The following is a 15,291-nucleotide window of genomic DNA, read 5'->3' on the forward strand; positions in this document are numbered from 1 at the left end:
GTGTGTGTGTGTGTGTGTGTGTACTCCTTGACCTTTTCTACTGAACTACAGACAGATTACATAGAGATGACATTTAAGCGTCTTTATTAATCATGTGTTTTGGTGCTGTTGGATTATGTAATTCTTCTAATCTGTAAATAAAGTAAAGAGGAAGCCTGAACTGCTGAATATTTTTCTTTTATTTATTTATTTTTTACAGTTCTCGTCTCGTTGTGTGTTGCAGTTCTTGGTGAGATCGGCCAGCCAGGACCTCGCTCTGACCCGTCCTTTCACCGTTCCTACGGTGACGGCGCTGACGTCACTGTTGCGCCAAGGCGAGGGACGCATTGCCAACCCTCAACATGTGACTGTGGTTCTTGGAGCGCTGCAGTCACTGCCTCTCGACCACCTGAACCCAAACGTTTACCACGCTGCGTTCCTGGCCGTCCACGAGGCGCTGTTCACCATCATCAAATGTCATCCCCAGGTAGATGGACACAAAGCTCTGTGTGTTTATTGACTTTAAGGAATAAAACTAGTTACCAGGTAAATCTAGACAATATGGCTTAATAGTAAAATCTTTTTCTTGCCAGATCTGGTTCCTGATTTTAATTTTAACTGATTTCTTTTTGTTTGCTTTCATTAGTGGCTTTTATTTAATTCATCCCTTCTGTTCTACGACTGAATATGAGGGTCAAGCTATAACAATTTTTGTTTAATTACAAGAATGCAGTCATCATAATAGCAGAAAAATTACAAGAAAATGCTATTTTGATGAGAATATAGCTTAGTTATCCAGATCTGACGTTACCACCTCAGTTCATGTGGTTCTTTCTTTGAAATAAACAGTTGTTTGCGCTATTAAATTAGCATTTTGCACATTTTTATACTTCCTTTTGGGTCTCAACTGCTTCTAAAAAACAAACCAGAAAAAAAGCCCAAGTACTTAAAAAAAAAAAAGAAGAAGAAAGAAAACATCCAGTCAGTTTTTTGGTGTCTGGAAAAAAAACACTCTAGAATGTAGGGTCAGAAATCAGCAGGGGCGCCCGTTACCTAGCAACCACAGTAGAGCCCAGGCCATCGCCTAGCAACCTGAACATCCGTACAAAGCAGGGCTGATCTGCTGACTATTTTTTAATTAACCAACTAATAATGGGATGCGTAATAGATTTTTTTGTGCAGAATTAAATCAGGTGAAGCCAACTCTGTCACTTGAGGAACTCTGAGTAAAACATATTTACAGACAAAGAAGGTTATTTTATTTTAGATACAATTTTAGAGTAATTACTGCTCTGATTGTGTTGTTCTTTGAGCAAATGGCTTTTTTTGAATCTGTATACTCAAGTTAATAATCATTACTAAATCGGTTCTTTGAATAATCGATTAATCACGATTAATACAATTAATCACTTCAGCCCTGTTACACCACATACTATGCTCAGGAACTTGTGGTAATTTCCACGTTTGAAAGTAATCACAAATCAAGTCAGGCGTGTTTCGTTCCTAAGTAAACATTCTGCTGTTAAACTGAACCCGCTGCACTATGAGCATTATCTGAAACAATTTGTAACCCGTTTATTTTTGATGTGGAGAGAATTTCAGATGAAGAAATGCTGCAGGTAGTACAGACTTTGTGTGACGAAGATAAACAAGACGACACACAAAGCTCACCTCTAAAATGAGTTTCCACAGTGCTGGACTTTCCTCCAAACATTAATGGAGGAAAGAAAACATGTATTGTTCAAATTTAGTTGCTACTTGTGGTTTTTGCACTTTCTAAGCACTAATCAATTTTTGCATCTAGATTTTTAAAGTTTATATACGTTTAAAGTTTTGGTCGCAAATGTGGTGGAGTTTAACTCTGATGGCTAATCTTTATGAGCAAAAAAGGTCAAAATGATGGCCATAATTTATTCTCTCAATTCAAATTGAAAAAATAATAATAAACTTAAAAGTTAAAGCAGGCCAAACTTTTCTTCTTTTAGGTTAGATAGAATTACCAAAATTATTTAAATTTGCTAAATCCCAGAAAACTTAACAAGAACATTTTTTAGAGATTTTTTTTAGTGAATTTCTTTGTATATTATGTTTAAGCATTTAATTTAATTTAACTTAAACAAGAAGGTAATTTACCTTAACATGATTTGTTTGGATTATTGCAATATAATAAATATGAATTATTCATAATGGTCTTTGTATTTTAAATAAAATCTGGCTTATATTTTACGCATTAAACAACGTTATTGACGTTTCGGAATTTTTAGTTGAATCTGTGTTTTCTTTGACTCAGGTCAACAGGGTGTGTTTATGAGAGAGACTTTTCAAAACATAAAATGTTATATTTTAACTTTAACTATAGAATGTGGAAAACTTTCAAAAGACATTATTAATGATAACCAGAGGCGCACCAATTGCAGTTTTTAGGCCGATCGCTGATTATTGATCTTCAAAACGCCTGACCTGCCAATTCCAATTTGTTTTTGTCTGAAATGTTGATAAATATAGCAAGAAAGTTGCTGGGATTGTTGTTAATGACAAACATGCAGACATGACCTGGTGGGTCGGTCAAGCCTCTCACTGTGGAGCAGAAGAGGACAGAGGAGGATTTTGGCTGGCCGATAAATCGGTGCATCCCTAATAATAACTAGTAAATTATATTGTAAGCAGTGAATTAAAACTCTGTTTTTAGTTCATTAATATTGCTTTCTTGTGCGGTGCTGGAAAAGTACTTTGAAAATGCTTAAAGTTTACGAACTCTGAGGCGTTATCCTCTCCTTAGAGACAGAAACTGGTCAGACTCGCAAATCTCTCTTTTTAGAAATTAATTGTTAGCATAAGCTTAAAAATGTCTGTGTTTGTGTTCTTGATGTTACGACTCCATCTGTACATATTGCTGGATTCTGCATAAGAAACCAGTCGTTTGCTCTCGTGTGTTGAAAGTGAGGTTAGGTGCTTTGAATCTATAATATGAGGAAAATGTGCTACGTGTTGCCGCTGAGCCCTCAGGACACTCCACTCAGGAATTTCACTTCCAACCAGAGGATATTGCAGCTCTCTACAGTTGTACTTCACCAGCATGGAAACCTTGAGATGTTCACATTTTCAGCTCCTCTACAAGTTTGGATTTTGCCCCAAAGGCTCAGTTAAAAAGAACATTTTCACCTTAAACTGAAACATTTAGATTTTAACCACACACAATAGCTTTTGTTGTCTTTGTGCTGATGGGTTTTCTTTGCTTAACTCTATAAATTGTTTTTCAAAAACAAGAACTGAGCAGAATTGAAACTATGCAGCTGCTATGAATTAAATGGGCCAGGAACCAGTTAAGTGTTGTCAGATGTTTACGTAGAGAAAATACACCAGAAAAGGAGAGGAGAAGAAAAGAAAGCAGAATGTTTTTTAAAGAGGAAGAGATGTGGAAATGAGGAAGGAAGCTGGAGATGAAGGGTTAAAGTGCTTGATTGGATCAGGACACAGAACAGGGTCTGGTCCAAAATGCAAAGTATGGGTGTGTTGTAGAGAGAGGAGACTTTAGTGAGTTGGCATGAAGCATGTTTAAGTCAATGGAAACCAGTGATGGGCTCCAACCTGGGCCGGTGACTTCATCCTGGCCTCGTTTATATTCTTCCTGTTGCTCTTTACCTCCATCTGTCACAGCAGGAATGAGCTTACAGCTCAGTTTGGGCCTGCAGGACACTCTCACATCATAATGTTAAGTAAAAATACCAAAGTTTCACTGTGTTAAAGTATTTCATCGTCTGTTTTTTTGTGTTTAGTCCTGGTTTACAAGCTAACAAGGATATGTTCACATGAATATTTTTTCATCACTTCTACAAAATCCTGCAAATATTATCGATATCTGTTTAGCTCTTTGTTAAATTGTGATGGTCTTTAACTAAAAAGGAGAAAAACATTACCACTAACAAAGACTTGTCACGATAACGCATTGTACTAGACGATAAATTGTCCCTGAGGTTATTGCGATAAACAGTAATATTCCCACAGTGTATTATAAGCCTGGCGGGACTCCAGGTTTTACATGTGCCCCCATCAGGTTTAACATTATTTATTTTAGGTCTTTTTTTAAATCATTGCCTTTTTTTAAGACTTTATTGTTGGTGTTTAGGTATTAATCCTCCAGTCTTCCAATAATGCATAACTAACAAGTGATATTTTCAAATTTCCTTTTAACTTTAAAAATGTTTTAGCTCAAAAACACAACGGGCCACTGGATGAGTGTCCCGAGCATTGGGCTTAGTACGTTTTATGGGGGAAACCCTGTTGTTGCTTTGAGACCATTTTCAAGAAATATAAAGTTAACAGCATAATAACACATTCTCACATTCTCAAAGATCAATAAACTTTAAATTTTAATGGACATTCAACAGTGGAACTGGGAGACATTTTATTTATAAAAACTGAAACAACAAATAAAAGTGAATTCTGAAGTTTGTGTAAATAAAATTATCCTTCAAATAAAGGTGATAATTGAGACCGAAGCACCAGACCGATGACTTTTGTCATCCAGTTTTTGGTTTGAAAAACTGGATGCTGCAAAAAGAGAAACAACAAAGCATGCAAATTGGAATTATTGAGCTTGTTTTAATTTATGATGTGATTAATTGATTTATTGGAACAGGCCTAGATGCAGTAAATGATTGCAGTATTGTACTTGTGTGTCTCCAGGTGATTTCCAGGGCCGCTCCATCCTTCCTGAATGTCTTCTATCGGCTGGTGTCGTCGATCATGCAGGAAGGTCGGCAGAGAGGAGACACCGATGCAGGTACCTGAACCCGATGTTACTCACACATCGCCTTTCAAACGTAGGATGCATTAAAGGCAACCTATTGCGCTTTATAGAACAGGTTAGGATAGGTCTATATCTTAAACAAAACATGTTCATTTTTTGCACAAAAGCATTCTTAGATAATGAGATTTTAGTCTGATAATTTCTTCCCATTTGGGCTGTTTTAGGGCCTCTTGTCACTCTAAATCCAAACAAGCTGCTGCCGGGGTCATGACCCCCAACTCAACATTTACACTCCTGGGAAAATGGCTTCAAACACATGCGTAACACACAACCATATCTTTTTGAAAAGCATAAATGGAGCCTCCTGCACAACCAAAAACAAAGCAGCAAGTGGTTTCTGAATGTCAACAACAAAACACTTGTCTTCTCCAGCAGCCATTGTACATTAAACATGCTGGAGCTATGCTTGGGTTGCTAGGTAGCAGTGGAGTCCCCATCGATTGTGACTTAACATTCGGGAGGTTTTTGAAATGGCTTGTTTTCCAGACACCAAAAATCATTAATTTGCTGCAAAGAAACATCTGGGTGTTTTGTTTTGTTTTAAAGTGCCTAGGCTATTTTCTGAAGCAATAAAAACCCAAATGGAAGTATAAAAATGTGTAAAATGTGAATTTTATTTTAGGTGTTCAGATGCAGTTAGTCAGCATGGGGCGCAGCGCTGCTCAACACCTCGTCAGATGGTACTCAGCACAGGGACAGACCGAGATCTGCTACATATCGTAATATTGTTCAAAAATAAAAGTTCTTCAACTCACCCTGAGAAACGTTCCGCCTGTATCTTCGGCTTTCTTTTTTGTGACCTGGTTTTAAGCCATTTGTACATTATTATTTTTAAACACTGTCCTTTGGTAAGCTAGCTGCAATTTAGCACTTTGAGCTAACGTCAGGCAAATAAATGGTTGTTTACATGCAGTACCTCACGGATCACCGGGGGCACCTGCGGACCACCAGTGATCTGACTGACAAGCCAGGCAAGAAGAAGAATCAGAGAAATAACTTAAAGGCCACACTTTTCAGATCGTCCATCCATGCATTTTTTGGTTCTATTTTATCAATTAAAGTTCATAAATGAATTTATTTGGGTATCTGTGTAACTGATTACAGTGAAATGATGCGATGTTCTTCCTGTACAGCATAATGTTCAGCTGCTGCTTGAACATGATTTATCCAACCACTAATTCAGGCGTTTTCACTTGAGAGTTTGATGAAAAGCTGTTAGCTGTTGAGGTAAATCATGTCCTCAAGGCTTCAAGGTGAAGTTGTTTCTTTTGATTTGAAACAAGTGAGCTGCCAGTGAATTACTCACACAGTCCTGGTCTGGCCTGTGGTTTTCTGTTCATGCACTTACCGCTGGGCTGCTGCCTCTTTATTTTAAGAGAAATCTCTCGTTAGTCGCAGACGTACCGTTTTTTATATGCACAAGTCGGAATGAAACATTCTGAGAAAGTGTTTTCTAATCTTTTCTTTTTGAAAATTTCATGATTTAACCAGCTGTGTTTGAGTCTTTCACTGGAATTTTAAACATTTAAAGACCTACTTTACAAGATTGGCGCAATTCAGGTGCTTGAAATCCTTGAAAATGCTTGAATTTCAATCAAGTGTATTCAAGGTTTGAAAAGCGTTTGATTTCTGCATATTCAAAATGCTCAGTTTTATAATAAACTGCTTTCAAACTCTTCAAACCTAAATCTGGAAAACATTTACACTTAATAAAAAAACAGACATTTTTTTCTCACTGCCTGAAATTAAATCAGATTTAATGTTTTTTGTTTTAGCTTAGTTTGAATTATCAAAATTATTTCTATTTATTAAATGCCAGAAAACATGGTGAGAAAATTTTTTAGAGATTTTTGTTGTAATTTTCTTTGTATGTGCTCAAGATCTGTGTGATTGAAATAAATGTTGGCTAATATTTTATACCTTATATTAGGCTATTGAAATTAGGTGATTTTGTTAGTGTTTCACTGATCAGTCAGGTGTTTAGGGTGTGAGAGATGCATTTCAAAACATAAAAAAATTTATATTTCAGTTTATCGTCTCACTGCTGTAGAATATGCTCACAAAACATCATTAATGACTATTAAATGACATCATATAATAGTTTTCTGTCCATTTGTATTTTTATAAAGTTTGGTGCTGGAGAACTTTTAAAACTTACCTTGAAAAATGCTTAAAATTTGCTCTGGGAAAAGTGACTGACTTTAGGAAGAAGAATGCTCTGAAGCCTGATTTCCCAGTTGCTTTAGCTAAAAATACAAGTTTCATGTCACTCAACCCAGTTAGAAAATGAACGTGTGTTTTTTTTGCAGGCGCGGACGGTGACGTGTATCTGCAGTGCTCCAGGCTGACGGAGAGGATGTTCTCTCACATTGCTGCCACACCTGAAAGCTTCACTGCATTGCCAGCCTTCATGGTGGCTCAGTACGTCACGGAGCTGCAGAAGGTATTCACTCAACACAGAACAACATCTTCTCTGTCTCTAAACAGGATTTACTTGATATTTATCTGTATTTTCATAATGTAGTAACAGTTGAGTAGCTACACGCATACACCTGGTGATCTCTGAACAGGTTAGGATACGTCTAACGTCTAGAACAAATCACAAAATCCTTCTTGGATAATGAGATTTTGTTCTGCCTATTTTGAGCTCCTTTCAGAATGAGATGCACATCCCCCACCTCAACGTTTACACTCGGATGTGAAAGTAGCTGCAAACGGATGTGCAATTGTACAACGTTACATCTTTGAAAAGCAGAAGTGGAGCCTCCTGCACAACCAACAAGAATGCAGGAAGTGACTTCTGATTGTTAAGTCGACAACAAAACACTTGTCTTCTCCAGCAGTCATTGTACAGCGACTACAGTGGTAAAACTAACTGACCGAACGTGCTGGAACTCCACTTGGATTACTAGGTAACAGCAGAGTGCCCCATGATCTTTGAAAAGCAGAAGTGGGGCCTCCTGCACAATAAACAAGAATGTAGCAAGTGGTTTCTGAATGGCAAAACCCTTGTCTTTTCCAGCAGCCATTGTACTGCACATTCAGCGGTAAAACCATATAACCAAACGTGCCGGAGCTGCTTTGGTTGCTAGATAACGGGCGGAACTACACTGGGGTTGCTAGGGCTTTGATGGGGTTACTTGGTGAACGGCAGTGCCTGCTAATTTGTGACGTTACGATCAGTTTTCTTATATGGGTCCTTTTTCAGACAAAAAAGAACATGAACCTATTGACAAATAACAACTGTGTGTGTTTTTTTAAGTGTTTTCAGAAGCAGCTGTGACCCAAATGGAAGCACAAAAACGTGCAAAATGTGAATTTTGTATAATTGATCCCCTTTAATAATACAGTACCAAGGCAGCGCTGAGTTATCCGTTATGAGTTTTAGCAGACGAGTCTCAGCTGATCTGTTCCCTCCGAGCTGAATAACTGAGACGCTGACGCGCTGAGGAAGAGAGGGGAAATATTCCCAGTAGCCAGAATTGTAGATGTTGACACAAGCCACTGAGCGGGCCCAGGATTACTGCTACATTGTGAGCAGGAGTGAAGCTTGAGGCTGGATGTTCCCTCAGTCCGGTGAGTCACGTCTGGCCTCAGAGTGCGGCTGCCGTCTGCTGCCAGGCTGCGTTTAACGCGACGCCTGAATCAGCAGTTTCCAGCCCAGAAACACATCAGCGCATTATGAGGAGTTTCTGTCAGACAGGAGAAAACTGGAACATGGAGGTGTTGGGGAGTCTTTAACCAATTTGTTTCAACAAGTAGGGAAAGATTTAGCTGGTGCATTAAAAACATAATATGTTCTATGTAAGTTAGAGGTTATTTAATGATCTGTTTTTAAAATCAAATCATTTTAATCTGAAAACAGTAAAGCCACAAAAGAGTAAATAGTCAGTGAGTTTCATAGTAAAGTTGACAACAACAGACTTGTTTAGAAATATCTAAAAATATTCCACATTAGATTTTAAATAATTTTTTCAGACAAAAATGCCTTCAGATTTTGTCATCAACATCTAAATATGTGAGTTAGATAATAGAACAGAAAAGTAAAGTTCTGTATTTTCCCGCAGTGGGAAAATTCAGCATTATGTCGAAGCCTGTGGATTCACACAAAGGTAAAAAAATACACAGATAGACATAAAAACTTAAAAATAGGAATTAGAAAACGTACAGCAAGGGCAAATTTACAACATGGACAGTTATTTACAGAAGAAATGTGCAGCTGAGTAGGTTGATTTAAAGGAAAAATGCACAAAATGAAAAAACAAAGTCTGCACAATAAATGAAAATAAACTGCAAACAGCAGGGATGAATTTATATCCACTTTTATCTTTTCACAGTTTGTCACTTTACAACCATATGGACTATATTTATTTGATAGCTCAACACAAAGTACTGCAAAACTAAACAGAACAAAAATTAAACATCATTTTTCTTTATTTTCTTTTACACATAAATGCCAACTTTACTCTGATAGAAATAAAATCCAGTGCAACCCATTCTTATCAAAAGTTGACGGATTAATAGTCTTTGTGTCACCTAATGTTTGCAGCAGGTTTTATTTTACATTTTTACTAAAAAGAAATACACTTATGCATTTTTTTTACTGAAAGTTCCTGATTTTAACCTCTTTAACGTTGATTTACTGTAATTAACCTGCCTTCTTTAATGAAAACAGCCTTAAAACGATGCTGTTTGCATATATAGTCTAGTTTTAGCGTATTTTATATTCTAAGACAGGAAGAAATCAGACACTTTTCAATATTATGCAATTTTCTTTTTCACTTAGAAAAGCTCAGTTATCATAAAACATAAATGCACAAACACCAGGAAACACATTAGTGAGTCAGACGGGTGAGAAGCTGACACCTGTGTAATAACATAATGATGCATTTGGAGATTCCCTGAACTCCTCATCACATTTCATCAGCCGCTGCTTGTGGTGACACATAACAGGTTGTGTTCCTCATAATGGGAGCCTTGCTGTTTAAATCACTTAGCACGGCCGCCGGGTCTCGCACACGTCTGCGGCGCGGACCGCGTCACGGCGGACGCCACCTGAACCCCCGATGAGTGTAATGTATCTGAGATGAATAAGCTATTAAATGTCCTGCTGCCTCGCTGGTCAGGGTTCACCGATCACGATGATTGTTGTTCGACCGGGGCGTGTTTACCTGTTGTTGCAACAAAGAAAAGCTCGCTCTGTCTGCTTTTCTTGCTTTTGTCTCACATGTTGAGCTGCAGCTCAGCCTCCTGTGGATCAAAATATTCACTTTAATAAACATAATGTGTCTCTAAACAAAGGTCCAGCTTCAGTGCTGCAGGTTTGTAAATATAAGAGTACAGGACTCGGTTCTGGTTTGCACTGCAAAAACACATCTTACCAAATGTTTCTGATCTGGTTTTTAATGCAAATATCTTGGTACACTTGAAATAAGAAAAACTAACTTGCAAGTAAATATTCAGCAGGATATTGGAGCTTATTATAAGTCAATAATCCCCTAATATTAATAGAAAATACTGCTTCAATTGGCAGATTGTTTCACTTATAACAACACATTTTCCCCTTGTTGCCAACTGAGCTGGTAAATTTTTCATCAATATTTAGGAGTAATTTACTCAAAACAAGCTCCTGTTGAAAACATACTTGTAAGTTCATTTCTCTTATTTTAAGCGTATTAAGATTAGAAACTAGACCAGAATTACTTGGTAAGATTTTGTATTTTTTCAATGTGCTCTGCATCCCCAGAACCAGAACCAGAACCAAACGAGGAGAAGCAGCATTCAGCTTCTATGCACCACAAATCTGGAACAAACTTCTAGAAAACTGCAGAACAGTCGAAACACTGAGTTCCTTTAATCTAGACTAAAAACTCACCAGTCTAGAGTTACTTTTGAACCATAATAAAACAAACATTGACAAACTTATTTGATGTGAATGATTTTGGTGGCGAATCTCATCAAAATGTTTGTTCAGCTGCTGACTGTACGATGTTTTCTGTATAACTTTGTAATTTTTTTGTTTTTGTTGTGTAAAACATCTTGGTGCTGAATTGTGGTATACAAATAAACTTTATTTATTGTTTGAAATGTGAAGGGAATTGGGGCTGAAACGATTAATTGGGATTAATCAAATATTTAGATAATGGTCAACTAATTTAACAGTCGATTCATCAATAACCAGAGGATAAACTCGAAAAAAAAAAAAGACATTTACTTTAAAAAAAACCAACATGTTCAGATCAGTAATTCATCCAAAACTTTTATCTGTAAATATATTTTAGCCAAAACTCCTCAAGTTGTGTAGTTTCAGCTTCGCCTGGTTCAAATTCATAATTAATGCTATCTTATGCATTTTAGGGAATAAAATGTTTAGTTTCTTATTTAAAAATATATTGAATTATTTGTTCATTTCTATCTCTTGATATATTTCTAATATTTTATAAAAAGACTGAAGTGGTTAAATGAAAAACATGTGGAATATGCCTATTATTTTACCTGATTAATCAATTAATTTTTAGAATAATTGAGTAATCGGTTCCTAAGGTAATCCTTAGTTGCAGAATAAGTACAAAGTAACATTAATTTATGTTTGTCTGCCGTAGATTATGTAAAAGTTTGACTTAATCTCAAAATATTGAGGAAATATGAATAAATCAGCAAAACCATGAAAATAAGAGACTATTAAAGTGTTTCTGTGAGGAAATGTGAAAGCAGGGAGTAAGAATCTTATAACCAAAGTTGAGCTTCATAAAGTGAGTAAAATGTCTGATTTATGAAGCGGAAACCTCTCTGTGCCTCATTATCTCCTCCGTCTCTTCTTTTCTTTTAATCTGCGTATCTTCTGCCTCTGCAGGTCACCCTGCGGCCGGACGTGAAGCTCCACCTGAGTGAGGGCGTCTACTGCGTCCTGGACCTGTGCCTGGAGACGGACATCAAGTTCCTGAGAGCCGGGCTGAACGCCGGCGTCAGAGAGGTGTTCAACGAGCTTTACAGCAACTACACCCACTACCACAAAACACAGAGGCAAGGAGAGGACAAGTACACCGTCTGATGCAGAACAACCGGACCCAACCTGATCATGATCAGCGAAGGCTTTAGTAGAGCTGAAAATCAACTGCTTAAGTTTTCTTTCCCATCACGAGTTTTATAAATCTGTGTTTGTAAGGTTTTATATTCAATGCAAATATAAATTTATGAAAACATTTCTGAGATGTTTTGCTTTCTGCACCGTAAAGCTTCTTCTGTTTGTGATTTTTTTTGTTTGATCAAACTCAAAACTCTCAGATCATCAAACAAATGTTAATATTAGATGAGAATAATCTTAACTATAAAATTCAATTTTCAGGTGACCAAATAATTTATACAGAGAAATAATTTAAATTTAAACCTAATTGGTTTTGACACCTTGGCTGTGTTTGATATTCGCATCACTTTTGACTTTTTTTGCAGAATTATTTTAATTTATCCACTGTGGAAGGTTTTCAATCATTAGTTACCTGACAAGGTAAACATCTCAATCAGATTTAAGTTTGGACTTTGACTAGGCCAGTCCAAAGCCTTTTCTAAAGCCATTCAGATGTGAGCTTGCTGGTGTGCTTCGCTTCCCTTTTCTCTTGAATAACTGAAATATTTCTGAAGTCATAAACTGATGGCAGAACAACTTCAGTCTTGTGAAGGTTTATGTGTTAATTTTAAAATAATTTGTCCTACTTCATGTTCTCGGACAGGTTCTGGTCAACTGACTTCTTGAATCGGACAGTAATTTGTTTACAAAAAGATTTAAACATACTTATTGATTTAACTTTTAAGTACTTTTAAGTAAAATTATCTGAACATTTCTTTACTTTCTGGCAGCGCTGTTTAATAATATTATCTTAAATTATGTAAAGATTACTGTATTTTTATTTAGGAGGACTAAGGTTTTTTCTTAGGTTTGCAAATGAATTACTGAAGTAATAAATTATTCTTTAGAGACTCAAATGACAGAAATAATTAAATTGGAGACACGGTGATGTTGCTGTTTAATAAGAAACTTAATTTACTAAATGTATAAAATTTCAGGGATTTCAGACTTTTTAAGTTTGTCTTTGTACTGCTACTGAGACTCTTATCACAGGAGGTTTTATACACTTTGAATCAATCATTGCACATCATGATTTAAATTAACAGTCGTTTCATTATCACAAATCATTTTCAGCATCTGCAGTTTCTGATTTATTTATTTTCTGGAAAAGGAGTCCATGTTTTTTTTTTCTGACTATGGTAACCCAGCAGCAGACTGACGCTTTCAGAGGGAGTTCTTGTTTGAATGCTGCCCTTGATGAGCTTCTTCTAATTTGATTTACTGTTCAAAGTACTGGGTTCACAATGAGGCCTTTCAAAATAAAACAAAATAACTAAGATTCAAAAAGGTTTTCAAATCCAAACTCTGTTAGTTGGGTGTTACGACTGGCTCAAGGTCATAACAAAACGGGAGGCCTTGCAGTGGTTAAAGCGCAGAAAAAGGAATATTTATTAACAAAAACTACAATGGATTGTGGAAGTCAAGATCAGTGGTGTAAAGCAAATGCTTGGATGCGTCACTGTATGAGTGCATATGGAAGTGTTGAAGTGCAAAAACAAAGACAAACTCCAATGTGGAAAAGGAGGGGAGCTGAGACCTGGCAGAGTGGACAACGAGACGGCTGGGTTTAAACACTGCGCTCCAAATCATCGGACCAGCAACACTTGCAAAGGGGAGGAGCACAAAGACAGACAAAAGCACCTGCAACCCAGCCCACAAGACCCAGGGCCGTAACAGTAGGACTCTTTAATCAGACCAAAATAATTTAGCCATTTCAAAAATACTTGATTTCTCCGAAAGGATCTCCTGTAGCAGTCAGTCTAGCAACAATCTGAAGAGATCCTCTGACTGAAGACTGTCATTAGCAACTAGCAGCTCAGTTTTCAAGCAGCAGGGACGACATCCACGTTCTGGATGACACCATCAGTTGTTGGCAAGCACTGCTGATCCACCTCATTTGTTTTGGCCACTCCTCTTTAAGATGAGTATGAATGATGGGAGATATAATATGAACTTCCTCTTTCTCCACTATTTGGTCCTGCTTTGCATCCATGAAGCCTCTCAAATATATTACCTTCTTTGTGTGTGTGTTTTTTTTCTTAAGGAACAAGGGTTTTATTCTGTAAATGTCAGTGTTTTATATGTAGCATAGAATAATCCAGTTTAAATTAGATTTTGAACCAGAGCTGATCAAACTCAGTAAAGACTAAAATAAAAGAAATCTTGAATATGATGCTTGCTCAGTTAGCTAACAGGTTAGTGTTTACACTCTGCAGAATAAAGAGGTAAATCAGCTTCCTGTTGACTGTAATCTGTAATTAGGAATAGAAAAGCAAGTTATCATGCAAACCCCCAAGACAATAGCGCCCTGGGTAGTGAGCCATATAAAAATAAAAAAAAACCTCTGGAGGCAATATATTGAAGTTACCATACCAAACATGTCTTTACATCACACAGTAATATTTCTGTTAAATTGGTTTTTATCTGAATTGTGCTTATTTTGTGATTTGACCTTTAGAGTTGGATATAATAAAAGTAACAGACTCATGTGCCTCTGTAGCATTTCTTCATTTCTGTAAAGTTTAGCAGGCTGATTACAAAGTTCCTCTGCGTGTCACGTTCGCCTTGAACCCGGCAGTGAGCCGCTGAACTGAACATTTCCAACCTTTGACTCATCCACTGACTAATCACGTCCTGAGATTCACCCACAGTACAAAGAGAAATTCCTCCTTTTTACAAGAAACAGCAGGTTTTACAATCCATCAGATGTTTGAACAAACCAAACATCTGATGTTTCCTGCATCTTGACTGAAGTATTTGTGACACATGATCTATTACTGAACTAATATTTCGCTCTCATTTCAATATAAACAGTTATTACAACCATTTGTCATTTTATATTTACTTTGTATGATTATTTGTGGCCAACTAAAACTCTACATTATTACTTTTACCAATATACGGTGTATTTGTATTAATATTTTGAACATTATTCAGTAAATTCAGTTTATTTTAGAATATGACTACACGTGAAAAGTGTCATATTTTGACACCTTTCTGGAAACACAATTGAGCTTTGAAAGATTCAACACTGCCAGATAGACAAAGCGGAGAATTTCTCACTGAATATTCAGTGTTTCAAAAAATGATTTCTCGACATCATCAATCTGCATATGATCTGCCTAATGTTCTCTGGACATTAACAATACTGAAGTCACACATTTGGTCATATTTGTACAAAGAAAAGAAATAGAGTGGAAATTTAGGTGTGATCAAGGTACGCATTTCAGCAACAAGGCAGTTAAAAGTACTTTAAATCATAAAAAACACAAATAAAAAGTCATAAGAACAACATACAGTCACTAATCGAGAAACCAATAACAAACATTACATTTTGACGAGTGGCATCATCAGAATCATCAATACACATCAAATATGT

General features: G+C 36.6%; 1 protein-coding gene across 5 annotated transcripts in view; it reads left to right on the top strand.

Moving 5' to 3' along the window:
* The window catches only part of urb2 (URB2 ribosome biogenesis homolog), a 32,210-nt gene extending 17,809 nt beyond the window's left edge, over positions 1 to 14,401 (top strand). For 4 of the 5 annotated variants that reach the window (XM_008405801.2, XM_017304141.1, XM_008405800.2 and 1 more), the window contains exons 9-12: positions 224 to 466; positions 4,666 to 4,762; positions 7,099 to 7,232; positions 11,643 to 14,401. In XM_008405801.2, the coding sequence (XP_008404023.1) occupies positions 224 to 466; positions 4,666 to 4,762; positions 7,099 to 7,232; positions 11,643 to 11,840 (672 nt within the window). In that variant the 3' untranslated portion in view covers positions 11,841 to 14,401. Of the gene's footprint in view, positions 1 to 223; positions 467 to 4,665; positions 4,763 to 5,411; positions 5,544 to 7,098; positions 7,233 to 11,642 lie in introns of those variants that run through there. The other variant, XM_017304142.1, reaches the window with a different exon arrangement.
* Positions 14,402 to 15,291: the final 890 nt, after the last annotated feature.

Source organism: Poecilia reticulata, linkage group LG3, assembly GCF_000633615.1.
Source record: "Poecilia reticulata strain Guanapo linkage group LG3, Guppy_female_1.0+MT, whole genome shotgun sequence".
In the NCBI taxonomy this organism is placed as follows: Eukaryota; Metazoa; Chordata; class Actinopteri; order Cyprinodontiformes; family Poeciliidae; genus Poecilia; species Poecilia reticulata.